Here is a 27,984-nt window from a genome sequence, read left to right as displayed (position 1 = left end):
AAACTTTGACACAGAGGCATGACCCTATCTTATCTTGCCGGGACCAGCACAATCCCGGGAGGACTTGATCACCCACGTGTAGTACTTATCTCTGTGTAGGACATCAGCTGGCTCTCATCGCTTAAAAATGGCTCGTACCCTTCTCTTAATCATCGGGGCATTATTTAGTAAGTGGTTTATCTACATTCTTTATATAACGCTCACGGTGACATCGTTTATATCTGCAGGTCATTCTCATCTGAATAAGCAGTTTAAAACAATCTAATCAGTATCATGAAGAATTATTGTTGTGATTAACGTTTCACTCATTTGACATTGGTCAACATGCTGAATGAAACGATGATTATAGAGCATTATTTTTATATCCACACTTTTATACCCAGATACCATCCTTGCTGCTCGGGTACCGACCAAACACGGTAGGTGTACGATGCAACTACTCTTCATACCCTCAGCACCTGTGGGGAATCCCAGAGTATACCCAGTCACCTAGACTAACATCTAGTCTCTGAAATGAACATATCGTACAGAAAAAACAGTTGTTCAGTTATCTTAATAAAAATATAATAAAAGGGAGCCCAGTGACTCTCTTCATTTTCAGATGCTGATACTGCAGTAATCTAGACTTGTCAAACATTATAGACTTGCATAGGCTGTATTTGATATATATTTGTATCAGGGTCTGTAAGACAGACTACCAGTCACCCATTCTTATCGTAAACGCCGACTAAAATGGCTGTTGGCATGGTGTGACCCAAATAACTTCGATAGCGTCCCATCAATGAAAAATATGCATCCACGCCATGGCCGTTTTAGATTTTAAATCTAGGATTGTGAAAATCCCAAACCTTTTATATTGTTCTTAATAGCTAAACATATTTTCGAGTGTTATACTATCTTGGCAAAGTCTAAGCTGTATGTACAACATTTCAATGAAAACGAATTCTTGACGTCTGGTGAGGGAGTAAGTCAAGTGCGGATTGAGTACATCAGTACATACGGTTATTTAATTGGGAAATGAATTGCCTGTAGACGTTTCAAAGTGCATCTGAGTTTCAACTCAAAGGTAATGACAAAAACATAATTTTAGACATCAATAAAATCTTCCAAATAATCTTACTACATCGAATAACACAGAAAGCTATGTAATGTAGCGCTGTGACGACAAATCTGTAGCCAAATTTACATAAACTCGCCAGGCTACACTTCATGAATAACTTTGCTCCACAACATTCGTATTAAAGTGGTTTAACGGTAATGTTTTGGAAGACATTTTGGACCAAGATAACAATTATTCTTGCAGTAGATTAGTTACCTTAACGTCTAATCTCCCATAACCTGCCATGGGAGGTATTTTATGTACCGTTATCTACAGGCCTACCTATGAAACAAACTGAGATATGTTCAAATAGAGAGAAATACCACAGTGAATGTTAGTTGTTATATTTGAACACCAAAAGACATAAAACTAAACTGAAAATCGATTTCTCATGCTAAAAGTTTTCACAAAACACCTGATCTTGATCCACATATCGACACTTTAGGAAAAAACATGAGGCGTAGGTACATTGACCTGGGGAAAACGACGGTGAGGACACAGGACAGGGGGTATTGTGAAGATAAATCACGTGGCAATTTATAGGAAACGAAAAGTGAAAAACGTTTTTCTTGCAAACAAAATACCGAGGCTACCAAATCGTATGTTTAATATTGTATACAAGCCTTCTTGTTTAATGCCTAATATAATCCGTATTTCTCACTAAATTCTTTTGTAGGTACTACTGTCGCTGCCCCAACGATTCCCGTTGGAACTCCAGGTTAGTTCACACTTCATCCGTCACCAGGGCGGTGGGGAAACCCAGATTAGTTCATACTTCATCCGTCACCAGGGCGGTGGGGAAATCCAGATTAGTTCATACTTCATCCGTCACCAAGGCGGTGGGAAAATCCATGTGAGTACACACTTCATCCGTCACAAGGGCAGTGGGGAAACCCAGGCTAGTTCACACTTCATCTGTCACCAGGGCGGTGGGGAAATCCATGTGAGTACACACTTCATCCGTCACAAGGGCGGTGGGGAAACCCAGGCTAGTTCACACTTCATGCGTCACAAGGGCGGGGGGGGGGGGGGGGGGGGGGGGGGGGGGGGGACCCAGGCTAGTTCACACTTCATCCGTCACAAGGGCGGTGGGGAAATCCAGGCTACTTCATCCGTCACCAGGGCGGGGGGAAACCCAGGCTACTTCATCCGTCACCAGGGCGGGGGGAAAATACAGGCTACTTCATCCGTCAAAAGGGCGGGGGGCAAACCCAGGCTACTTCATCCGTCACCAGGGCGGGGGGAAAATACAGGCTACTTCATCCGTCAAAAGGGCGGGGGGCAAACCCAGGCTACTTCATCCGTCACCAGGGCGGGGGGAAAATACAGGCTACTTCATCCGTCACCAGGGCGGGGGCAAACCCAGGCTACTTCATCCGTCACCAGGGCGGGGGGCAAACCCAGGCTACTTCATCCGTCACCAGGGCGGGGGGAAAATACAGGCTACTTCATCCGTCACCAGGGCGGGGGGAAAATACAGGCTACTTCATCCGTCAAAAGGGCGGGGGGCAAACCCAGGCTACTTCATCCGTCACCAGGGCGGTGGGGAAATCCAGGTTAGTTCACACTTCATCCGTCACCAAGGCCTTGTGGAAATCCATGTGGATACACACTTCATCAATCACCAGGATTGTGGTGGAAACCCAAGTGGGTACACACTTCATCCGTCACCGTAGCGATGGGGGAAACTTATATCTTGCTTGTCATACTAAAGTTTAGATTTGTGTATCGTGCTTCAGATTCTACTGTCGCTGCTACAACAATTCCAGTCGGGGACCCAAGTGAGTTCATTATTCAACGCACACAGTGGTATTTAGCTCATTCATGATTTTATTGATGATTTACCGTGTAATAGGGATGCTACTGATGAATTACCCTATGAACGGGGATACTAATGATGACATATCTTGCAATATGGATGCTATTGAATTACCGTGTAAATAGGGGTACTATTGATGAATTACCGTGTAATAGTGATACAGGTGATGAAATTCCTGCTATGATTAATTTTCTTGTAAAAGAGATGCTATTCATGAATTATCTTGCAATAGGGATACTATAATTAATGAATTACAGTGTAAAAGGGGTACTACTGACGAGATACCTTGAAATAGAGATACATGTACTATTGCTGAAGTACCGCGTAATAAGGATATTATTGATGAAATGCCCTGAAACATAAATACTTTTAATGAATAACCTTGTAATAGGGATGCATGTACTATTGATGAACTACCTTGTAAAAGGAAAACTGTTAATGAATTATCCCTGAAATAGGGGTACTATTCAATAATTACCTTGCAATAGGAATACTATTGATGAATTACCTTGAAATAGGGTTACTATTCAATAATTACCTTGCAATAGGATACTATAGATCGCTGTCTTTGTGTGCTGGCGATTAGGTGCCTCACTCTGGCAATGTGGGTTCGAATCCCGGATGGGACTCAACCCCAAAAAGTACTAGAATTTAAAGTCATGGATGGCTCTCAAGAAAAATGTGTCAGGCCATTCACTCGGGTAACATGCTATTTGACGAAAAGAAACGTTGAAATAGGGGTACTATTCAATAATTACCTTGCAATAGGAATACTATTGATGAATTACCTTGAAATAGGGGTACTATTCAATAATTACCTTGCAATAGGAATACTGTTGATGAATTACCTTCAAATATGGATACTATCTCCTTTTGTTACGAAACTGTTTCAACACGGAACTGTGAACGTATGTATATTTGAACTTGAATGAAGTCGGACATGTTCCAGTTCCACTGGCGATGACTCCCCTCCTTTTCCTTCTGTTGCCAGACTGCAAGGACAGCATCCCCAATTGCGACACATACGGCCATGCTTCCTGTACTGGGCCATACGAGTCGTGGGCTAAGACCCACTGCCAAGCCTTTTGTGGCTTCTGCATACGTGAGTGCAGTATTTCTCAAAGCTTGCGCCCGTAAAGATCCGGGTTAGAATAGGACTTCAGCAACCCATGCTCGCATAAGAGGCGACTATGCTTGTCGTAAGAGGCGACCAACGGGATCGGGTGGTGAGGCATAGTTGATGCGTGTAGGTGTCGTTGGCGCATGTCAGAACGGACGACAACCCTGTCTTGACGTAACGTTACACGTAAATCGCTCGGCACTTCTGTTGCCGTCATACCAGCTTCTGTCAGGCCCAATGCTCGATTACCGTCGTTTATGCCTAATCTGGGCATGGTGCATTCCTTGACATTCACATAACTGAAGGGGGTTTGCTGCTATGTTTCGCTTTCATGGATACCTTCAACAATCAATTGTCCATATTGTTCTTGGCACGTGCTCAGAAGACACGTCATGGCAAGTTTTTGTACTATGGATATGATACCTGTGAAGATGAGGGATAGAATAGGTCTTCAGCAACCCATGCTTGCTGCAAAAGGCGACTATGCTTGTAGTAAGAGGCGACTGACGGGTTCGGGTGGTCAGTCTAAGCCTGTATACGTTGGTATAAAGAATGCACTGCCTGTTGAGATGCCCATGTTTACATGAGCACAAAACTGAAACAATATATCGGCCTCCAATAATCCGATGCACATTGTAAAAGTAATCCACAGACATTTATTGATGAGGATTACCTGTGTTTTTATCGCCACTACACCTGTCTCTCACCTGCAGCCATCACCTCCCCCTTTGTGTGCGCCGACAAGGTGCGCTGTATTGAGTATGGCGCGGACCTCTGCTCCAACCCGGACTACGTCGGTTTCGTAGAGAAAAACTGTGTCAAGTACTGCCACATGTGCCCAGGTAATATACAGATATAAAGTTGAGTTTAACGCTGCTTTGAATATTTTCAATTACAACACTTTAAAACAATGTTTCTGCTTCTTGCTTCAGAGAAATAATGGTTCGTCAAAAGCAGTGAAGAAATATTCTATAATATTCTAGAAATATAACTTAAGTCCAAGGTTCATGTAATTCGAAACCGAAACATGGCGTTCGGTTTCGAGTTTGAACATCAAAGTTTAAAGATTGATTTTATTGACATGCTGTCGTGCATTGTAACAGCTGGTAACGACTTCGTAGAGCAAAACATGTTTGTACATACGGTCCTCAATACCATCGTCATTATGTTAATTTGTGTTGTGGGGCGGTCGGGTAGCCTAGTGATTAAAGCGTTCGAAGACCCGGGTTCGATTCCCGACATGGGTACAATGTGTGAAGCCCATTTCTGGTGTCCCCCGCCGTGATATTGCTGGAATATTGCTGAAAGCGGCGTAAAACCATACTCACTCACCCATGTGCTACAGGTGTGCGATGTTTGAACAGTGTTGGTATCGATTCAGAAAGACTTAGAACTAAGATATCAGCTGTTAACACAACTGATTCATCATAAAGAAAATAACTGGGGAACATATTTTAGACATAAATAGTTAACCAACATTAAACTATAACAAATGTTTGGTATAACACTTTCTTAGTAAAGTACATATTCTAGTACTTTTGGGGGTTGATTCCCATCCGGGATTCGAACCCACACTGCCAGAATGAGGCAAGTAAATGATCTAGGGTACCAGTTGTCGGACTTTCATTTTTGTTGAAGCCTCGGGGGCTGAGTGGGTTAGATCGCTGTCTTTGTGTGCTGGCGATTAGGTGCCTCACTCTGGCAATGTGGGTTCGAATCCCGGATGGGACTCAACCCCAAAAAGTACTAGAATTTAAAGTCATGGATGGCTCTCAAGAAAAATGTGTCAGGCCATTCACTCGGGTAACATGCTATTTGACGAAAAGAAACGTTTATGTGTCAGGCCATTCACTCGGGTAACATGCTATTTGACGAAAAGAAACGTTTATGTGTCAGGCCATTCACTCGGGTAACATGCTATTTGACGAAAAGAAACGTTTATGTGTCAGGCCATTCACTCGGGTAACATGCTATTTGACGAAAAGAAACGGTTTTTCTGATGAGGTTACAAGTGTCACCCGGTACTAATACACTCAAAGCGACTATAGATATGTTGTTTACGTTGACTTATAATATTTCGATATAATAATGTTTGCAGTTCATTTCATTATCATCTAGTCGAAACAGTAATTATGACATTTGCAACACATAATATCACTACGAATTACTACTAGAAAATGAGAACTGTGATGATATCAAAGTAGGTCGCTTTAACTCTACAAACACAGTTAACACAATCAAACCAGTGTCACCTGAGCATATGGTATTCATTTGCCCGTGGACCCGTAAAAATCTGGGGTAGAATATGTCTTCAGCAACCCATGCTTGTCGTAAAAGGCGACTATGATTGTCGTAAGAGGCGAATAACGGGATCGGGTGGTCAGGCTCGCTGGCTTGGTTGATGCATGTCATCGTATCCCAATTACGTGGATCGATGCTCATGGTGTCAATCACTGGATTGTCTGGTCCAGACTCGATTACTTACAGACCGCCGTCATATAGCTGGAATATTGCTGAGTGCTTCGATCAAAGGTTAATAGTGGTCGATAGCACTATAAACGGTTAGAATTAAACAACCTCTAAATATGAATTGTTACAGTTGAGTGTTCGTGAGGTGGTGGTGAGGTGAAATTGGGTTTAACGTCGCGTCCAAGATTATTGCACTTATATAGCGACGTGCATGTACGTGTGTGTGTGGCTGCTTGTACTAGTCCGGACTGATGCCGATTTATAGTGCTAGCTCACTGAGATACCATACCATACCATACATGAATACCTCACTCAGACACAGTATACTGACTCCGAGCCGACCAGTCCTTGTTTTAGCCCCTTAATGCCGAGCGCCAGACAGGGTAACAACAAGTACCATATTTTAAAGTCTTTTGTTATGACGCGGCCGGGGATCGAACCTGAGTGTTCGTACAGATAAATGAATAACATTAAAGAACAGTATACGTGATTATTGTATCATGTGGAGATGGGAATAGTGAGTTATTTATATTATTACGAAATTAAGGCGTTAATTCAACTGCCATGTCCAAAACAATGCGAATATGAACATACCGAAATCAGTCGCAATCATGACATCCAGAATATATCCCTTTCAAAAGTTGAGTAGTGTCATCTGCTTCATCCAGTTCGCATCCCGTGTTGCAGGTGATGTTACCACGACGCCCATTCCAAAAACAGGTGAGCAATATTGGACTTCGGCACTCAACCAAGTCAACTCAGTATATAAAGAGGTTGAATATATCGAATATATCGATATAATACGCCAGAGCCTCGATTATCCGCCGTATGAGCGTAAACGGCAAAATAACGGTAAAAAGTATATGAATTGATCACTGAAAATCAGTGATGATACCAGGTGTTCGCGAAACGAACACCTGAGCAGTGGAAACTTACGTTATTGCTCATGGAGAACTTCAGAGATAACGAATACTAAGACCATGTATCCTACAGGGTTGTATTGTTCTTGTTTTCTGGTGTTCACTTAAATGTAAATTATCGTTATATCATCTTCCCCGAAGCAAGGGAGTTAAATGACTATAAAAATCTTGTTTCCAGCCTTGCCGAACTAGGATGGAATTTCTAGGCTCGATCGTCGCGCCACCAGTGGATATTACGAGTTATGCCCCTTCTATGCCCCTCCTATTGACCAATAAGATTCCATCTCTCATATCACTTGAATTTGCTTCAAACAAAATGGCGACGCCCAGTCAAGACGATCTGATCGAAAATCACAATCTATAATGTAATAAAACGGGTTTTACCCCGTGAAATGCATCAAATCACTTGAGCACCTTGATTATAAGATTTGCCAAATACCTGTCGACACCCAGTTGACGGTACACATGCTTTGCAAATCCTGCAGTCTGCACGTTGAAATCCATATTGTTTACAAACCGGATGTCTAGTTCGTTACGCGATTTTGATTGGACTATGCATAGTCCCGTTAGTCCAGTTAACTCCCTTGCTTCGGGAAGATGTCGTTTTATGTGTTCCTGTGAACATTCTTTTGAGAAAGTTTTATTAATTACTCAAAAATGATGTATCGCGAAACACGTGATCACGATACTATACGCTATTTGTCATATTTCCCGAGGTAGGTGTCTGAAGCAGTGCATATCGTCCATGAGACACGGTACTGTAGGGATATATCGTTATCGTATCGTATGGCGAGTCAAGGTATCTTCATGCATGTACACATCTCTCCTCGCAGGGTGTTTCGATGACTTCGAGCGGTGTGACGAGTTCGGCAAGGGTACCTGTACTGGCTACCCCAACTGGTCTAAACTCTTCTGCTCCAAATACTGCGGCTTCTGCAAGTCGACGGGCGAGACTGGTGGTTGGTTGATATAATTCATCAGTAGGAGCTGAAGTACTTCTTTGTTTAATACTAATACATGCACTGAGGTGTAGTGAAGTGTAAAATGTATGTACTCCTTAAAAGTTCTCATTCACTACAGGGGCGGTCGGGTAGCCTAATGGTTGAAGCGTTCGCTCGGCACGCCGAGACCCGCGTTCGATTCCCGACATGGGTATAATGTGTGAAGCCCGTTTCTGGTGTCCCCCGCCGTGATATTGCTGGAATATTGCTGAAAGCGGCGTAAAACCATACTCACTCACCCATGTGCTACAGGTGTGCGATGTTTGAACAGTGTTGGTATCGATTCAGAAAGACTTAGAACTAAGATATCAGCTGTTAACACAATTGATTCATCATGAAGAAAATAACTGGGGAACATATTTTAGACATAAATAGTTAACCAGCATTAAACTATAACAAATGTTTGGGATAACACTTTCTTAGTAAAGTACATATTCTAGTACTTTTGGGGGTTGATTCCCATCCGGGATTCGAACCCACACTGCCAGAATGAGGCAAGTAAATGATCTAGGGTACCAGTTGTCGGACTTTCATTTTTGTTGAAGCCTCGGGGGCTGAGTGGGTTAGATCGCTGTCTTTGTGTGCTGGCGATTAGGTGCCTCACTCTGGCAATGTGGGTTCGAATCCCGGATGGGACTTAACCCCCAAAAGTACTAGAATCTGTACTTTACTAACAAAGTGTTATTCCAAATGTAACAATTGTTACATTTGACCGCTTTCTAAATGGTAGTGTGTTCATAACATGAAACTAAATATCCTCTCTGGTTGAGCAAATAGTCTAAATTTTTTAAAAAGAGGTAATCGTCATACGTATCATACGTAACAGAGTGATGTAATAATGTGGTAATGTTTACTTCAGGTGTGACCGACGCAGTGTCTACAACACCTGCTTCCACTACAGTTCAAGGTATCGGTTGACCACGTACTGGTTTTTCTCCCTTGTTTATGGAGTGAGTGAGTGAGTGAGAGGGTATTTGGTTTTAACGCCGTTTTGGAACGTCAGCCAAGGTGACGCAAGTCACAGACGTTTAAATGTACTTTACGGGTAAACTGCACATTCATTGTTCCTGTTTCTTTAAAGCGAAAACCATACATAGCTAACATTTGTTTTTTAAGTAAACATATAATCCTGGGACTCCTTTCTTACATAACTTGTCGTGTAGATATGCTGCACAGCTAAAGATGGTTATCCCGACCATTGCATAATACATAATAAACTGATTACTTAAAATAAGTATAATATATAAATTGTGCCAATTATACACCTATCCCAATTCAATTTCGATTTTGATCTTCCTTTTTATGTGACATAAAAACAATTATTGGTCACTGTCATTTTGATAAATTTCAATATCATGGCAACATATATTATGCCTGTTTCTGTCCGATCCTGTACACTAATCTCGGCAAAACACGCTCCTTACAGCGAAACGGTGTCGCGTAACGTTTAATAACATTAACGTTAGATGCACGTGCTGCAGAAAACCCAAACAGAATTGTCATCTGGGCAATTTGGCGATAAACAAACGCTTCATATCTCAATCTCAATTGTTTTCAAATTGTGGTAAATGATAAACATTGCGGTACGATAAATTGGGGAAATACGGTTTGATGTAAGTACCTTCTCAGTGGCCGTATATCCCTCTCTGGTCGACGCGGGGCGCACGGTACATCTTACCGTATTCCCCTTGTGCTAAGCCTACATCTTGAGGTCTATTTATGCTATGGGTGTTAGTTGTGTCGTGCATCACATAATCGGGATTGTATTAAAAACAAATATGATGCTTAATATTAATTATTGTCAGATAACAGGTGCGTTCTCTTTCCTGCCAGATCTTGATTGTTTTGACCGGAGAGACTGTTCTGCATACGACATCAAGACATCGTGTTGTGGGTCGTACGAGGCTTTCTCCAGATACAACTGTGCCAGACACTGCCGATTTTGTGGTAATGCATCCCTGAACTTTCCCATCTGCTACACCAGTAGCATATATAATTAGCACAATCATACACCGTACAACTGTGTCAAACACTGTGATAATACATTACTGTACATCTAGATTTGTTATACTTGTAATATATATAGTCAGCACAATCTTTAGAAAAACTTAATTCACAATAGCATCACAGAACATTTTATACGGTTACCTCTAGACGGCCTCCCTTACATGTTAGAAATATCGTTAAGGTTAGTTTGTAGCTAGACAGCTAGAACCACGTTTTAACACAGGGTATGTACTCATTCAAAACAGTGACACATGGTTACGTGTGTTTCAGCAGAAACCTTGATCTCTATATTCAGTCAGCAGTGGACTACACTATTAGTTTCTATACTGGACCAAAATTAAAGGTTGCTCAAATAGAAAACACTTCTGAAGGACTTCGCTACTTTTTTAGCCCTGAATCCAAAATAATACTGACAATAAATATTCTGTTTTCCATGCCATTATATGTTTTGTGATATCAGCCCCAAAGGTTACCCCCGCCCCCCTTTGCACCGACACTGACCCCATCTGCAGCAGCTACAACGCCGACCTGTGCAACAACTCCAAGTACGACAGCTTCGCCCGTGAACACTGCGCTGGATATTGCAAGATCTGCGACCGTGAGTAATTTAGGAATGCCTACTCTGGAGGTGCCACGGGTTTGTTAAATAATGGTAGTCCAGATCCAACTCCATATAAGAAAGTGAACAAGGCAACATTATCATTTGTTCTTCATAATCTCCTCGTCCTTCCTTCTCCCAAATCTTTTCTTTGGTGAGTGAGTTGCAATGTAACGTCGCTTCGTCATTATTTCAGCCACGTAGCGACGAAAACAAGCTGATAATTATATATTTACAAGTGAGTCATATATACAAAGTTTTATTTAGAAACAGATTTGTCAAACATATTTGGAAACAATATTATTTACACAGTTTAAAACACGGGCTAGAGAACATACTTCTTCCGGTGTGCTAACCTTGACTAAAGATATCGAAAAGGGGCATAGGGTTATTATTAACTACCTCCGAAAGCGAGAGAGAGAGAATGAGAGAGAGAGAGACAGACAGAGAGAGACAGACAGACAGAGGAAGAGAGAGAGAAAGAGTGAGAGAAAGGAGAGAGAGAGAAAGAGTGAGGAAGAGAGAGCTAGAGAGAGATAAACACAGAGATGAAGAGAGAAGGGAGAGAAAGGGAGTGTGAAAGAGAAAGCGAGAGAGACAGAGAGACAGAGAGACAGAGAGAAAGCGAGAGAGACAGAGAGACAGAGAGAAAGCGAGAGAGACAGAGAGACAGAGAGAAAGCGAGAGAGACAGAGAGACAGAGAGACAGAGAGAAAGCGAGAGAGACAGAGAGAAAGCGAGAGAGACAGAGAGACAGAGAGACAGAGAGAAAGCGAGAGAGACAGAGAGACAGAGAGACAGAGAGAAAGCGAGAGAGACAGAGAGACAGAGAGACAGAGAGAAAGCGAGAGAGACAGAGAGACAGAGAGAAAGCGAGAGAGACAGAGAGACAGAGAGAAAGCGAGAGAGACAGAGAGAAAGCGAGAGAGACAGAGAGAAAGCGAGAGAGACAGAGAGACAGAGAGACAGAGAGGAAGCGAGAGAGACAGAGAGACAGAGAGAAAGCGAGAGAGACAGAGAGACAGAGAGAAAGCGAGAGAGACAGAGAGACAGAGAGAGGGTAGAGGGTGCACGCGACGCTTTCACTACACTGCCCCGCCGCTCCGAATCCCTATCCTGATATCATACACTTGTTATTGAAATGTAATTGCATACATGTGGATTGAATAAATAAAATATGTGCATACAACGTAAGCTCCAGTCTACTATTTGCAGGCCCAGTGTACCTTCCCGAATGCGCCAGAGGAAACACAACCACCACAGGCTCTGTGACAGGTAAGTGATTTACTCCAAGTATTACCTTATATCTTACCATCAGTGTATAGTTCCGCCATCGCGGGAATACGAATACATAATTTACGAAGCTACGTAAAAGTAAATATGGTCATGTAAACTGCCGATCAAAACAAGTATACACTTGAATTAGAATCACCAAACAATTACAAACATTATCAAAACTGAAAACAGTCGCCGAAACGCTGCACTATGAGTGAGTGAGTTGGGTTTAACGCCGCTTTTAACAGTATTCAAGTTATATCGCGGCGTGTCAGCTTAATGTGGGAGGAAAGCCCGAAGTGATGCAGGTCTCCGACGTTTACCACTTCGGTGAAACCCACGAGCACGGGTATGGTGCTCACAAACCTAGAAACAAAATCGGGGCGAACCGGGATTCGAACCCACAATCATAGGTTTCTGGCGTGCCCAAAGACGCAACTCTGCACAGCGAATTGTGGCGCCTTAGACGACTGGGCCACCCGTGCCCCCTCGCTGCACTATGATACCCGAATGGAATACATAACCATCGAATAACTGTTTCGTGTTTGTTTCATTTTTACCCACCATCAAACGTGTGTGTTCTTTCTTTTGCCGACAGTTTAAGTAAAAGTTTTGTTTGTTTGTTGTTTAACGCCGCACTCAGCAATATTCCAGCTATATGACGGCGGTCTGTATGTGATCGAGTCTGGACTAGACAATCCAGTGATAGACATCATGAGCATCGATCTCCGCAATCGGGGTCGATGACATACACCAACCAAATCAGCAAGACTGACCACTCGATTCCGTTAGTCGCCTTTTAAATATGTGCATGTCTTATGCGCTTCTATAAGAACGTTAGTAGATCTCCAGCAAGCGCTCACAAATCATAACAATCTGACAATGGCCTGTGCAGACACAATTCACCAGGGGAGGACCTACTTTCACCCAATATCATTTCTACATTCGTGACCAACTCGTGTTATTCCGGGACAAGCCAAATAGCGACTCGTGACCCGCTCATGGCCATTTTTGCGACCGGGTTCCGTCTTAGCGCAAAGGGGCATACCTAAAACAACTGTCAACTCGTTGCGTAATGGTTCACATATATTTCCCCATATATTATATATATTTTAGATGCAATTTAAAGCATATCTGGACATGCGGGATTATACAGTATGATTGAACACATTTAACTGTGTTTTGGGTACATTTTTAGATGCAAGACATATGTAAAATCAAAAATTATTTCGCGCATTCTGATTGGTTTGTCGTATTTTCGCAAATAACATTCATCGATAGGGGGACGAGTCTTCTTGCAGGTTACGGAAAGGGGCGAGTGGTGACGAATGATCATTTCTAATCAGAACGGCGGAATAATACATTTCATACAATTTACGTTTATGGCGACGTGTAGATTTATACAAACAAATGAAAGTAGTCCCAAATGATATCAATGTTGATCAACAATCAACTGTCTTCTAGGCACCAAACAAAATTGAGAGCAAATTTATATCTCCAACCGAACGCACAATAAAGTATCCAACTGTGTGTATTTCATTTTGAAACAAATACATGATGTTATACGGTGTACAGCCACACACGTCACATACTGATGCACGTCACTGACTTACTTCACCTGTCCTTGTATGGCAGTTTCCGGTCAAACGGGGCCACCAACGTCCCCACAGTCTACCCCCACGACGACCCCGGCGCCGGGAACGAGTACGTATACAACCTTGTAACCTTGACCGTTGTTTTCTGGTGACGCGCGTCTCGAAGTGGGAGATCAGTGCGCACTGCTTCCGTTCTGAGCATATTCTATTTCATAGATCAGATGTTCTAGCGTGTTTGACCACGCGGAGTTGACATAAGAAGGATGTTCAGTTCTCCCTGCGTATAATACCCATGGCTATAATGCCAAACTGGTTTTAATGCCACGTTTTTTCTCAGAAAAGACTTCCACAGTTCGAATTTCCATTGTTATAATTTCACCATGGTAATAACGCAAATGCCAAGGGTTTATTTTAAAAAACGTTCAAGTTCCCTGGTTATAATGCTACTTGTTTGTTTTTGTAATTTCGACAAAATATTGGCAGTGTAGTTATATACTCAACAGAAGTTAAAAAACACCCGATTCTACATATATAACTATATTTAACTTCTTTGGAGTATGTAAAAGTCACCTGTGTACTATTGTCCTATTGCTACTTTTGTTGTATGCACCAGGATGCACTCAAGACGAGAAGTACTATAGTCAGGGGGAGAGTTGGTACACCGCAGACTGCTACAAGAGCTGCACCTGCCACGACCCCACCACCAACGACATACGCTGTGGACCCCTCAGGTAAGAGAGAGATTGACAGGGTCGATGGAACGGGGGGACTCTTCTTCTACATTCGTCATGCGTTCGGAAGACAAGTTAAGTGGGCCTCTTATGTAATATTCTTCCAAGTGAGTGAGTATGATTTTACGCCGCTTTTAGCAATATTCCAGCAATATCACAGCAGTTGACACCAGAAATGGACTTCACACGTTGTACCCATGTGAGGAATTGAACCTGGGTCTTCGAACGATTTAATCACGAGGCTACCCCGCCGCCCCAATAAAATAAAGACGCTTAATGGAATCAAAGGCACTCTTTTACGCCCAGATTTTCTTTCGTCCAGAAAAAAGAGCGTTCAATGGCGTCGTTGTATTATATCTTTTGGAAAGAGTTTGGTATGTTTAAAGTTTTCAAACATGTAATGTTGACCGGTAACTCACTGCATAGGGCACGGTTGGCCCATTGGCCAAAGGCATATCATTTCATTGTGAAGTGTTGAGTATCAGGATCCGCTGATCGTGGAAACCCATGGGTTTCACCAAAATGGTTAAAAAGTCTGAGACCTGCTCCCACATCAAGCCGACACGCAGTGACATAACTGAAATACTAAAAATATACGCAAAACCAAACTCACATACTCGCTTAATGCATGTAATATGATAGAAAGTACTAAATCAAAGGCTAGAAACGGCTTCCATTGAGCTCTGTGTCTGGAAAATCGACTTATCTAACAGGCCTGAAGGTTCGCCTATGCTAAGTGAAAGCCACCGTGGTCCGGTGGTAGAGCGTCTGCACGGAGCGCGGAAGGGTGGTGGTAACATCCCCGGCCGCGTCATACCAAAACATGTTAAAAAATGGTACTTGTTGTTTCCCTGCCTGGCGTTCAATATTAAGGGGATAAAACAAGGACTGACCCGGGTCAGTGTATTGTGTCTGAGTTAGGTATCAATGTTAACCTGCTGCATGGTATCTCAGTGGGCTAGCACAATAAACCAGGATTAGTCCCAACACAACATAACGCAACGCAACGCAACGCAACGCAGACACACACACACACACACACACACACACACACACACACACACACTGATGCACATCATGCACGTCGCTAAATGAGTTCAATAACGTTAAACTCGACGTTAAACCCAATTTCATCCCATTTAATGTGTAGCTTGTATGTGACATTTTGCATACTGTTTTGCAGGTGCCCGAAGTGGGAGTCGAACTGCGAGGTGGTGCTGGTGCCAGGAGCCTGCTGTCCTATACTCAAGTGTAACTACTTCAACACAATACACGGAGAGAGAACCCAAGAAGGCCAAACTTTGATAGGGAAATAGCGTGTATATGGTACCAGTAATAAACTGATTCATTGTATCACTGCTACATGTTGTCTATGGCCAATACGTACAATCGTACTGGTACTAACGCTATGTGAGACGTCCAGTTTAAGTGTAATAAACTAATGCGGTATATCACCATTCTTCCACCACTTCGGGATTTCCTCCCACATTAATCTGCCACGCCGTGAGATAAATGAGTGAGTGGGTATGGTTTGACTCCGCTTTTAGCAATATTACGGCAGGGGACACAAGATATGGGCTTCACGCATATTCATGTTGGGAATCGAACCCGGGTCGTCGGCGTGACGAGCGAACGCTTTAACCACTGGGCTACCCGACCGCCCCTGTTATGACTGAAGTACTGTTCAAAGCGGCTTAAAACAAAACTCACTCATACATTTGTCCACTATGACAAGGTGACCTAGCGCTCTTAAGCTCTGCATGTCTCTTGACCGAGTTGCGTCCCCAGGCCGTGCCAGGATACGGTGATCGTACTCGCCCTGATTATGACCTTGCGATATATCTAAAATACTGTTCAATACGGGGTTACATCCAACTCATGGACCAGTGACCATTCCTTTGGCATTCTCATTTACCTAAGGCAAATACAACCAATATCCCGTCATGCAGTGGTAGGTAGCAGTTACAATACTTGGCACCCCTTTCCTATTACAGCCACACCGTTTTGTCCAATAGTGGTAATTTATATAATTCGACTTGAAAAAAATTATGTTATAGTTATTTCAAGGATTGACCAGAATTTATTTTTAAAGGATTGGCATTTAGCACTTAGATATGCGATAAAACTTCTCTCCGACATAGAACTCTTCCGTGAAGGGCTAGAGATAACAAGAACAGGTAAGTGAATTTATACCTGTCTCGCCTCAGCCAACTCTACGTCCGAAGTGAAATATTATCTTATCTCTTGAAAAATATAACGCAAGTACAAAACGCTGACATATATGTCTTATGCATCAGATTTTAGACGGGTGAAACGAACAATATTAAAATATTAAATCCGCATGTATTCATTCATAATTGGGTATACTCATCTTAAAGATTTCGATTCGTTGATAAAACCTTTAAATAAAAGCGACAAGCAATCTCAGCTGAACGTTTAGTCGATTGTACGATACCGACTACATCATGTGTTTATGAATCACTATTAAATAGCGATGACACCCGGTGTTCGCAAAAGTTGAGCGTATCCTTCCACACCTGTGGCACCCGTCACAGACACATGCAAAGGCAAGTCAAATGTTGACCTGAACAAACACGGGGACATGGTACGTGGCAAAATAAGGAACTGCATCGGACAACATTTTGTCACTGATGCGTCAAATTTGGAAATGACCTCTACATGTCTACCATAGAACTTTTTGCAAGCTTCACTGAGACATTTATGTCCCCAGCAGTTGCACCAAGGTCGGCAATCACAAACCCAGGTTTAATATTAGGTTTTCAGAGGTAAATGTACTAAAGATGTATACAATATGAAACATTTCTGTAACCCAGTGTTAATGGCACGAAATACCAACGACAATAGAATAGGGTTTAGCCGATAGAGGTAGAAACTGGTTCAAGTACACAGTGCATTTGCTATGCCAGTACACACTTTTAAGACGATTTGTGCTGTGACAACAATACAATTGAGTACGATCAAATGTTTATTATATACAAGACTTGGCATAAGATTCGGGGGCTGACTCGGTGTTGGAAAGGTAACTTACGCTGCGGGTAAGTAGTATAGAAAGGCAGCCCTGCGGGTTGCATAAGTAAATTTGAAATATATATGAAAATGATTTAGAACCCTGCGGGTAGATCTAAAAAGGTAAAATGAAAATATGTAGAAAGGGTGATACCCTGCGGGTATGAGTGAAAATGAGAATAGTTTGGGGACCGCAAGCCATATAATGATAGTTTACAGAATGATTGACTTGCAAAGCCCAAAACGAAGTAAAAAACCGAGAGCCCCCAAAGTCACAGACACATGCAAAGGCAAGTCAAATGTTTACCTAAACAAACACGGGGACATGGTACGTGGCAAAATAAGGAACTGCATCGGACAACATTTTTGTCACTGATGAATCAAATTTGAAAATGCCCTCTACATGTCTACCATAAAACATTTTGAAAACCTTACTGAGACATTCATGTCCCCAGCAGTTGCACCTAGGACGGCAATCCCAAACCCAAGTTTAATATTAGGCTTTCAGAGGTAACTGTATTAAATATATACACAATATGAAAATTTCTGTAACCGAGTTCTAATGGCACGAAATACCAACGACAATAGAATAGGGTTTGGCCGATAGAGGTAGAAACTGGTTCAAGTACACGGTGCATCTGCTATGCCAGAACACACTTCTAAGACGACATACAGACATGGCTAGGTAGTTATAGGCGTTATCTTTCGCCTACAGCAGGGAAATCGCTACATTGTGGAAGAGCACTCAAATAACATGGGTCCTGTAGTCGCTATCCTGGGCTTTATTGCCATCTCTGGTGAGTCCTAATTCATATTTTACGTTGATAATATAGCACCCATATGTTATATTACAGCTGTGACTATAATTATTAATGATAATGTTGCTTATTGTGCGTGCAGTCAACCACCCAACAGTTGCATGTGATAATAACACTGCTTCTGTATAAACTGCCAGTCAAAGAAAGTATCAACTTGAAAATTGTTTTACCAACAATTTAAGTTATCAAAACGTTACTAGGCTGAAAACAGTCCTCGAATTACTGCAAACTTAAGGTCCAAAACGTGGGCGGATACAGCTTTTTTTAATAGGGGGGGTGCACAATTAAGATCTATTTATTTTCTTTGGTGGTAATTTATACAGAAATGAAGATTTTTTTTCGAAATAAAAAGGGGGGATGCGCACCCCCGCACCCCCCTCTGTATCCGCCCATGCAAAATACAACTAAGATACCCGTATCAATTACATCACCATCGAATAACATTCCTTGCTTATTTCAATTTTAACCAGTCAAAGAGGGGGGTGTAAATTCTCTCGCCGGACAGTTTATAATATTCCAATCTTTTTGTTTACAAAACAATTGAAGTCAATTACACACAATTATGTTTCAGGCTCTCTGATCTGGGCAGCACCAACCCCACACGGTATGTTTAAGGTGTGATAGCTCATGCTCTTGCATCTTATCAAAATATAAGCGACAAAACGCTTTCCATATTCATAAGAAATCTCTTCCCAAAACAGAGTAGACTGTACGATTCCGACTATATTATGTTCATGTGTTTATGGGGGGGGGCACGGGTGGCCCATTCGTCTCCGCGATTCGCTGTGCAGAGTTGCGTCCCTTTGGCACGATAGAACCTATGATTGTGGGTTCGAATCCCGGTTCGCCCCGATTATGTTTCTAGGTTTGTCAGCACCATACCCGTGCTCGTGGGTTTCACCGAAGTGGTAAACGTCTGAGACCTGCATCACTTCGGGCTTTCCTCCCACATTAAGCTGACACACCGCGATATAACTGGAATACTGTTAAAAGCGGCGTTAAACCCAACTCACTCACTCATGTGTTAATGAATCACTATCAAATAGTGATGATTCAAAGTCTTCGCGAAAGGTGAGGGTATCCTGTCTCACCGCTGGCACCCATCGCAAACACATGCAAAGGCAAGTCAATTGTTCTCCTGAAAAAAAACACGGGAACACTGGTGCAACTCAAAATAGGCAATTGCTTCGGACATCATTCTTGTCACTGATACGTCAAATTTGGAAATGTCTTCTATATGTCTACCATAAAACGTTTTGAAAGCTTTACTGCCGCCTCGAACGTTGTAACCTTGATCAAATAAGTCTTGAGCAAGGGTTGTATGACGCTTTTTGAAATCTTAGTAGAAAGACCATGTTCATCCCAACTAGACAACACATACTACAAATTTGCTAGTTTCTATATTGTTTAAATCTTTGTTTCTATGTATTTTTATACAATTTGTTTCTATTTGAAAAGCCTGCATGTGAAATTGTATTTATCATTGGGAATATCTGAATGCTTAATAATAATATCTTTTTAATATGTAAATTATGAAAAAACCCACTATAAAATAATGTTTCGATATTTGTCACAATGAATTCATATGTCACCGTTGTAACTAAACACCTTACTCTTGAAAATATCAATACCAAACGTTGAGACAGTCCCTATCATCAGGGGAGGTAATCCGGGTTCGGTTTGTGACGTGACACGTCGATCTTTGACATAACCAGAGTTGTTGGTATTAACAACACAAGTGATGAAGTTGTATTGTCTTTCCAGATGACCAATGTTTTGACCGAAAGGATTGTTCAGCCTACGACATCAAGAAATCGTGTTGTGGGTCGTACGAGGCTTTCTCCAGATACAACTGTGCCAGACACTGCCGATTTTGTGGTAATACATCCCTTTAGTTCTGGGTCTGTCACACAAGTAGCATATATAATTAGCACAATCTTCGGATTTCATAAGCAGTACACCATACAAATGTGTCATACTACAATTCGTCTCGTATCTGTACAAACTAAAGCTTCTTTTATATATATATATATAGGTATTTAGGTATCTGAATTTGATAAACTGTGTAATTGTAAATATGTTATGCCTTTTTCCTATTGTGGTAACCGCGTGAAATTATATCTATTATCATTGTAATCTTCGAAATGAATGAATCTCATAGTCATACGCTGTCGTGAAGGTAGAACTAACGTGCGTTTGCAGATCCTACAGTGACCGTTGCACCGCTATGTACGGACACCATTGACAACTGCAAGCAGTATAACTCTGACCTCTGTGATAACCCCACGTACGCCGGCTTTGTGCAAAGTAATTGTGCAGGCTTCTGCAAAGTGTGCGAAAGTAAGTATTCCTCTTACGTTTGTCTGTTTGTTGGTATCGCCGCACTCAGCAATATTCCAGCTATATGACGGCGGTCTGTAAATAATCGAGTCTGGACCAGACAATCCAGTCATTGACATCATGTCAGCATCGATCCACGCAATTGGGAAACGATGACATGCATCAGCCAAGTCAGCGAGCCTGACTACCAGATCCCGTTAGTCGCCTCTTACGACAAGCATAGTCGCCTTTTACGACAAGCACGGGTTGCTGAAGACCTATTCTACCCCGGAGTCTCACCGGTCTATTCCTCTAACAAGTTCTCATAAATCTGATGTAACTTTTGAGAACAGACAAAAGTCAGAAAGGCCAAAAGAAGGTTTACACCCATGATGGTTGCTAAAATGAAACTAACAAGGAATGCTTGTTTGATGGTGTGTATTTGATACGGGTTTCATATATAGTTGTGTTTGGGCCTTATGTTTTCATTGTTTCGGCGACTGTTTTCAGCCAAGTAACCTTTTGGTAATTTTGGTGATTTTGGGGTCAAATCCAATTTTCAATCTGTGACAGTGTTAAGGTTGACACATTAACCGAGGGAAATCCTTTATTTAAAAATTTGTTAGGTTCGTATGGCCTGACGGACGTGCTGGTTTGTTTCCCGTAGCTGGACACTGACCATTTGAAATGTTTTGTGAAAAAACAATCCGGCCTACAAACAAAATACTATGTGTTTTGAAGTAGTGACCGAACAAAGAGCCTGTATCTGACAAAACTCACAGCCCTTCCCTATCCCCGTACATGAAATGTCGGGTCCCTTAGGTGTCTGTTCGCATCTTATCAAATGACAGAACATTACAGAGTATTTACATAACTGAATCCTAGTTTTGAGTGTGTGTGTGTGTGTGTGTGTGTGTGTGTGTGTGTGTGTGTGTGTGTGTGTGTGTGTGTGTGTGTGTGTGTGTGTGGCTGCTTGTACTTGTGTACTAGTCCGGACTGATGCCGATTTTATAGTGTTAGCACACTGAGATATCATGACCCAAGTCATATCCACTCAGACACAGCATACGGACTCCGAGTCGAACAGTCCTTGTTTTAGCCCCTGAAAGCCGAGAGTAACAGAGGAACACCAAATACCATCTTTTAGCGTCTTTTGGTATGACGCGGCTGGGCATCGAACCCCGGACCTCCCGCTCTCCGGGCGGAGACTCTACCACTAGACCACGGAGGCTGCTCAACATGTATTAAAGGGCAATTTCCCAAGATCCGTGAGTCGGGTAATATTTGGGATTTTACTTGGAACGGGACAGATTGAAGAACATTCTCTCACTGTTTCATGGTTTCACGTGGTCCTGTGGACAGAATACAGGTCACAAATGAGGCGAGGTTAAGCAACGTTGGTGGCGGAGAGTAGGTTGATGGGTTACCCTGTTCGGCAGCTCGACTCAAGTGGAGTTTCTCGAGCCTCGGTCCCGACCCTCACTGAATTATATGTTACATATGGTGTCTCCTTAGGAAAGTGACTTTGTTGATATGTGCCTCTGTTCATCCAGTAGTGAATGTTAACTGACAGACAGCTTGGGGTGTATACTCCCCGGGGAGGTGAGAATGAAAATCCAGTGCACTCTGATCCATTGACCGGGGTAACTATTGAGCACTCTGAGCTTGCTTTAAGGTGCAGATTTCGCGTATTATGTATATGTACATTGTTGTTGTTGTTGTTATTATTGTCCTACCATTAACACCACTGTATCGTCTAATCGCTCGTGTCTTCCAACAGGACCCGTCTACTACCCTGATTGCGCACGTGGATCTTCAAATGGGTCGACCACAGCCCATCCAGGTCAGTCAAATGATGGAGTGAGTGAGGGAGTTAGGTTTTACGCCGCTTTGAACAGCGTGTCACTTATATCACGACGTGTCAGTTTAACGTGGGAGGAAAGCCCAAAGTGATGCAGATGAAATCAAGAATTATACTGGGATGAGAACCCACATTCAGTGGATCCTACATCACAGCCTAACGCCATAGACAGCTGGATCATTCGTGCTCTCTAACAATAGATATATTATACCTTAACGTGCTTATATATGTATAAAACAAATTATAATAATTATACATGTTGCTGGTTCTTTCAGTGAGCAAAACAAAATCCTAAATCGCCAGCTGTATAAAATTTACCTAAATTAAAGCGTATGGGTAATATAACTATCTGTTTCTATCACCGTATTTAAATAAGGGTAGACTTTTGTCTTTAATCCGATCGTGTACTGGATAGTTCTGTACTTTGTGTGACGTCGGCGCCATATTTGAGTGCTTGAGCTTAACTGAACGCCACTTAGCACAGGATTGCAGTGATATGAGGGAATGTTCGCTTATGACGTCGGTCTGTTAATAATCGAGTCTGGATCAGACAATCCAGTGATTGACATCATGAGCATCGATCCACACTGGGGTATGATGACATGCATCAATAGTCTGCGAGCCTGACCACCCGATCCCGTTATTCACCTCTTACAACATAAAACAATATATTCAAAGCCTTGCACGTCATGTATGATGAGTGAGTGAGTTGGTTTCAACGCCGCTTTTAACAGTATTCCAGTTATATCATGGTATTGCTTAATGGGGGAGGATACCCGAAGTGATTCAGTTCTCAGACGTTTACCACTATGGTGAAACCCACGAGCACGGGTATGGTGGTGACAAACCTAGAAACATAATCAGGGCGAACCGGGATTCGAACCCACGATCATAAGTTTCTGGCGTGCCAAAGGGACTCAACTCAGCCTAGCGAATCGCGGCGCCTTAGAAGACGGGGCCACTGGTACCCCCTCGTGTGATGATGAACAAAGCATCCTAAGAGGTCGTAATCTGAACCAACGTTAAGCAGATCCTGACGCAACTCTTGCTGGAGACCAAGATGATAATATTCAACTGTCCTGTGTTGACTATTATTCGGAACAATCATAGACAACTGTTTTTCAGCACAACATAATTCGATACCTAAAGATATCAAATCATACTTAGAGATTGTACAACTCGCATCTTGCATAACCAGTAGTTTGTCCTCTGGATCTTTTGAACTCTGGTACAAGAAACTCTTTGTCTTTGTGAACATGATGTTTACAGTAATTTACTTACCCACACATACATAAAGCACGCTGAAATCAGCGTCATAACCACATTTTTTAATCTTGCAGGTCTCATGACACCCAAGGCAACACCACAAACTACCCCCTCTACAACACCGGCGCCTACAACGCAGCCCCAAGACAGTAAGTAACATCTACATGGTATGATTCATACAGTCAACGACATGAATGTTCAAAAAATGTTTTGTTTGTTTGTTGTTTAACGCCACACTCAGCAGTATTCCAGCTATATGACGGCGGTCTGTAAATAATCGAGTCTGGACCAGTATATCAAGTCATTGACATCATGAGCATCGATCCACGCAATTGGAACACGATGACATGCATCAACCAAGTCAGCGAGCCTGACCACCCGATCCCGTTAGTTGCTTTTTATGACAAGCATAGTCGCCTTTTGCGACAAGCATGGGTTGCTGAAGACCTATTCTACCCCGGATCTTCACGGGTCAAAAAGATTTATAAAAAACGTAAATGTGGAGACCGGTACAACCCTGTCCTGTATCTTTACAGAATGTATGTTTGAAGACCGGTACTATTCTCAAGGAGAGACGTGGTTCAGCAACAATTGCCGACAGAAGTGCACGTGCAAGGACGCTGTGAATGACGTCAGTGAATGTGGCCCCCCGAAGTCAGTATACCGTTTTAGAACCTGTATTGCTCTTTTGTGTTGAACGAGAGACGTGAAGCAGAACAATGGCTAGAATATAAACATATAACGAAAAAAAGAGCGACCTGTTTTAGATTATTATTATTATTGGAAGTGTTGTACAATGTATACATATGTCGCATGGACATCAAGATATAACGTTATATTTTACTCTTATAATGTAGACAATTCCATCGTGGGTGTAAAAAACGATTTGTGTGAAAATACAGTCAACTGGATATTCTCAAAAGCTCTGCTGCACCACCAGCTTTACTCATCACTTCAAAGTAGGATTCGCTTGACAAACTCCATAATGATGACATCATTTTCTTCATCTTCCCGAGGCAAGGGCGTTAACTGACTATAACAGTCCCGTTCCCACCCTTGTCGAACTAGGCTGGTTATGCCCCTTCTATGACCAATCAGATTCCACCTCGCGTATCACTTGCATCTGCTTCAAACAAAATGGCGGCGTCTTGTGAAGACGATCTGATCGATAATGAAGACCTATATTGTAATAAAACGGGTTTTACCTCGCGAAGTGCATAAAAACACTTGAGCACCTTGATTAAAAACATGAAAAGATTTGCAAAATATCTGTCTACGCCCGGTTGGTGGTACACATGCTTTGCAAATCCTGCAGTCGACCGAAATCTGCGCGTTGAACCGGATGTCTAGTTCGTTATGCAATTTTGATTGGACTATGCATAGCCTCGTTAGTCCAGCCAACATTAACTCCGGAATTCCGGCCTAGTTTGTCAAGAATTGAAACTGGATAGTTAACGCCCTTGCCTCGGGGAGGTGCATTTTCTTACGTTTGAGGGGACGTCCTAAAACTTACGTTTTGTATCCTACATTGAACTTACGATAACCTCTGCTTCCAGTTGCCCCAAGTGGATCCACAACTGTGACCTGATCCATCCTGAAGGTGCATGCTGTCCTATTCTCAAGTGCAACTACTTCCAGACTATTCACGGCCCGGGGTCTCTCCTCGGCGGGAAATAAAACAATCAGCTGAATAAACAGTATATATAAACTGTATTTACTGTGTTGCCTTGATATCCCACATTGTAATTGGTCTGCGGCCAGCTGGTAAATGAGGCTACCATTATGTAAATATTAATGATTTCATACGCGATAGAGGAAAGACAGCCCCTGAGACGGAAAATGGAATGAGGCCGATTGAGAAATAAATACTGGGGCCATGCTTGAAGATTAAGTTAAACTTCTTGGCAAAATTCCCTATTCTTGATTTTGCCAATCTGAAGAGAAATTCTGATTTATATGCAAAAGGAAACAGATAAGGGATGCCTACTTCTTGTATGAGTGAGTGAGTGAGTTTGATCTTACGCCGCATTTAGCAATAGTCCAGCAATATCACGACGGGGGACACCAGAAATGGGCTTCACACATTTTCGGGATTCGAACCCGGTTCTTCGGCGTGATGAGCGAACGCTTTAACCACTAGGCGACCCGATGGCGCCACCACTTGCCTGAATGTCACACATGTTACATAGATGTTATCAATGAGGAAGTCCAGTATTTCACTTGTTGTTTTCTCAGTAGCCTTCAGGTGACATTTGCTATCATTCATCACATATTGCCCTGAACTTCTGGAGATGTTACTATATCTAAAGTCACCATGTTTAGTTACATATCCCCAATGGATCAAGGAATGAACCTTTCCCAAAGTTTGTCGTGTGGGATAGCGGTGTACAAAGTTGAAAATTCAAACATTTTTACGTAAGTGAACTTAGTTCTTTTCTGAGATTGCAAAAAATCAACCACATCCCTTCCGTGTTTTGAGAATTCACGTGGTATTAAATCCACGTGTCTCAAATACTTTCTGTGAATTTAAAGAAAGTCCTCCTTGATTGTAGTAATGATCATGGTTGATCTTTGAGACAGGCACTTGGTGGTACATTGTCGTTGGGATTTGTTTTTGGGTGGCTTTTACGCTGGTGGAGACAAGTCATAAGTGTGATTGTACTTACAATCAAAACACTGCTTCATGGTAAAATATCTAATTTCTCACTCTGTGGGTAAGAAGGTTGATTAAACTGTTGATAAACCACGGGTTTTTTTTGCGTAAAATTTCCCCATTGCCTACCATGGCATTTCTGGTGAGGCCTTTGATGGTGAAACCTTGATTGGAAAGCTAAGTTAGGGCAGGACATGCTTACCCTTTTCGCGAACACCTGGTGTTATCACTGATTTTCAGTGATCCATCTATATCAATTTCACCACGATGTTGCCGTTTGCACCCAATGAAATCTGTTTGAGTAGATAATCAAGACTACTTATTCTCTAGCGTTGATGCTTTATAAATTTTATTAATAAGCAATTTGTCTTTCGTTAAAATGTGTACACGGTCTTAAGTTTTTAAGCAACTGTTAAATATAGACATCATTAGCTGAAGCTAGTTGTATGTTGTGGTATATCTACCTGAAGAGGAAATTCACGATTGGAAAATCGAAATCATCCCTATTGAAATACCGCTTGGTTCAGAGGATGGACACCGATCCAGATAAGTCACTGAAAATGGTTTGCAGTTGTTTCTTTCATGTCCAACAGGAGTGGATAGAAGATTCTTATTATCTTGGTTTAGTTGGAAGAAATGGGGTCATCGATATATCAGAAACTGTGGATGAACATTTTCTTTGATTGAAAAAGGGTACTAGTAAAACATCTGATTTCGTATGCAGAAACGGACCAGCTAGGAGGGGGTGGGGTGGGGGTTGGGGCACAATTAGTACCCATGGTGATACCTACATATGCTAATTGTATACATGCCGTCATGCGATATTGAGTAGATATCTCAGCCAGGAAGTCAAGAAGCTCACATAATTCGGTATCCGAATATTTCTGATAAGAGTTACTTTAAATTTTGACAAATTGACCATCCATTAAAACGTGTAAACAAAATGAAATTTCAGAACCATTTTTCTTGGAAACAAAAGATATATTGATTAGAAATTTCTCGCACAAATTATCATTACGGGTAATTGTGTATTGGGTTATAAATATCAAAGGCTCTTGAACATAAAAATGTATTCCTGGTGCAAGATTGTATAATTTCAAGTAAATCTTTTAAATTTGTAATTTTGAAGATTCATTACTTTCATTGCTCGTCAAACATTCTCTTGACAGTCTTTAGAAAGTATATTTTAGGAAGGAGAAAGTCGGTTGATGCAGCCTCAACCGTGTAGGTGTGGTAGGATCAAAGGGAAATGTATATGTGGACACAGTTTGGATTAACGTCTTCAGGAACAGTATTTCAAATATATAACGTCGTGTCAGTTGAATGTGGAAGGGAACGCCGTAGTGCTGCATGTCTCAAATGTTTATAACGTCGTGTCAGTTGAATGTGGAAGGGAACGTCGTAGT

General features: G+C 42.0%; 2 protein-coding genes across 4 annotated transcripts; both read left to right on the top strand.

Moving 5' to 3' along the window:
• The first annotated feature begins 29 nt into the window (after positions 1-29).
• Positions 30-15,987, top strand: LOC124146050. 2 transcript variants are annotated; one of them, XM_046516104.2, is made up of 15 exons: positions 30-167; positions 384-419; positions 1,776-1,817; positions 2,839-2,880; positions 3,910-4,020; positions 4,752-4,880; positions 7,195-7,227; positions 8,261-8,386; positions 9,288-9,335; positions 10,262-10,375; positions 10,896-11,033; positions 12,249-12,308; positions 13,944-14,012; positions 14,517-14,634; positions 15,818-15,987. In XM_046516104.2, exons 1-15 carry the CDS (start codon positions 128-130, stop codon positions 15,948-15,950), a joined length of 1,239 nt encoding a protein of 412 aa, XP_046372060.1. In that variant the 5' UTR covers positions 30-127; the 3' UTR covers positions 15,951-15,987. The 2 variants fall into 2 exon arrangements, with proteins under 2 accessions (XP_046372060.1, XP_046372061.1); XM_046516105.2 differs by lacking the exon at positions 384-419 and having other exon boundaries at positions 37-167.
• An 805-nt stretch (positions 15,988-16,792) lies between these two features.
• Positions 16,793-25,638, top strand: LOC124146051. Of its 2 annotated transcripts, XM_046516109.2 has the most exons (9): positions 16,793-16,811; positions 18,377-18,458; positions 19,051-19,083; positions 20,244-20,357; positions 20,682-20,819; positions 22,579-22,641; positions 24,000-24,074; positions 24,462-24,579; positions 25,482-25,638. In XM_046516109.2, the coding sequence occupies exons 2-9, from the start codon at positions 18,416-18,418 to the stop codon at positions 25,600-25,602; spliced, it is 705 nt and encodes a 234-aa protein (XP_046372065.2). In that variant the 5' UTR covers positions 16,793-16,811; positions 18,377-18,415; the 3' UTR covers positions 25,603-25,638. The 2 variants fall into 2 exon arrangements, with proteins under 2 accessions (XP_046372065.2, XP_046372063.2); XM_046516107.2 differs by lacking the exon at positions 16,793-16,811 and having other exon boundaries at positions 18,304-18,458.
• Positions 25,639-27,984: the final 2,346 nt, after the last annotated feature.

This window comes from Haliotis rufescens, unplaced genomic scaffold (assembly GCF_023055435.1).
Source record: "Haliotis rufescens isolate VD_foot unplaced genomic scaffold, xgHalRufe1.0.p SCAF_12, whole genome shotgun sequence".
Classification (NCBI taxonomy): Eukaryota; Metazoa; Mollusca; class Gastropoda; order Lepetellida; family Haliotidae; genus Haliotis; species Haliotis rufescens.
Note: the sequence above shows the minus strand (reverse complement) of the source record. Positions and strands in the feature narration are given on the sequence as shown.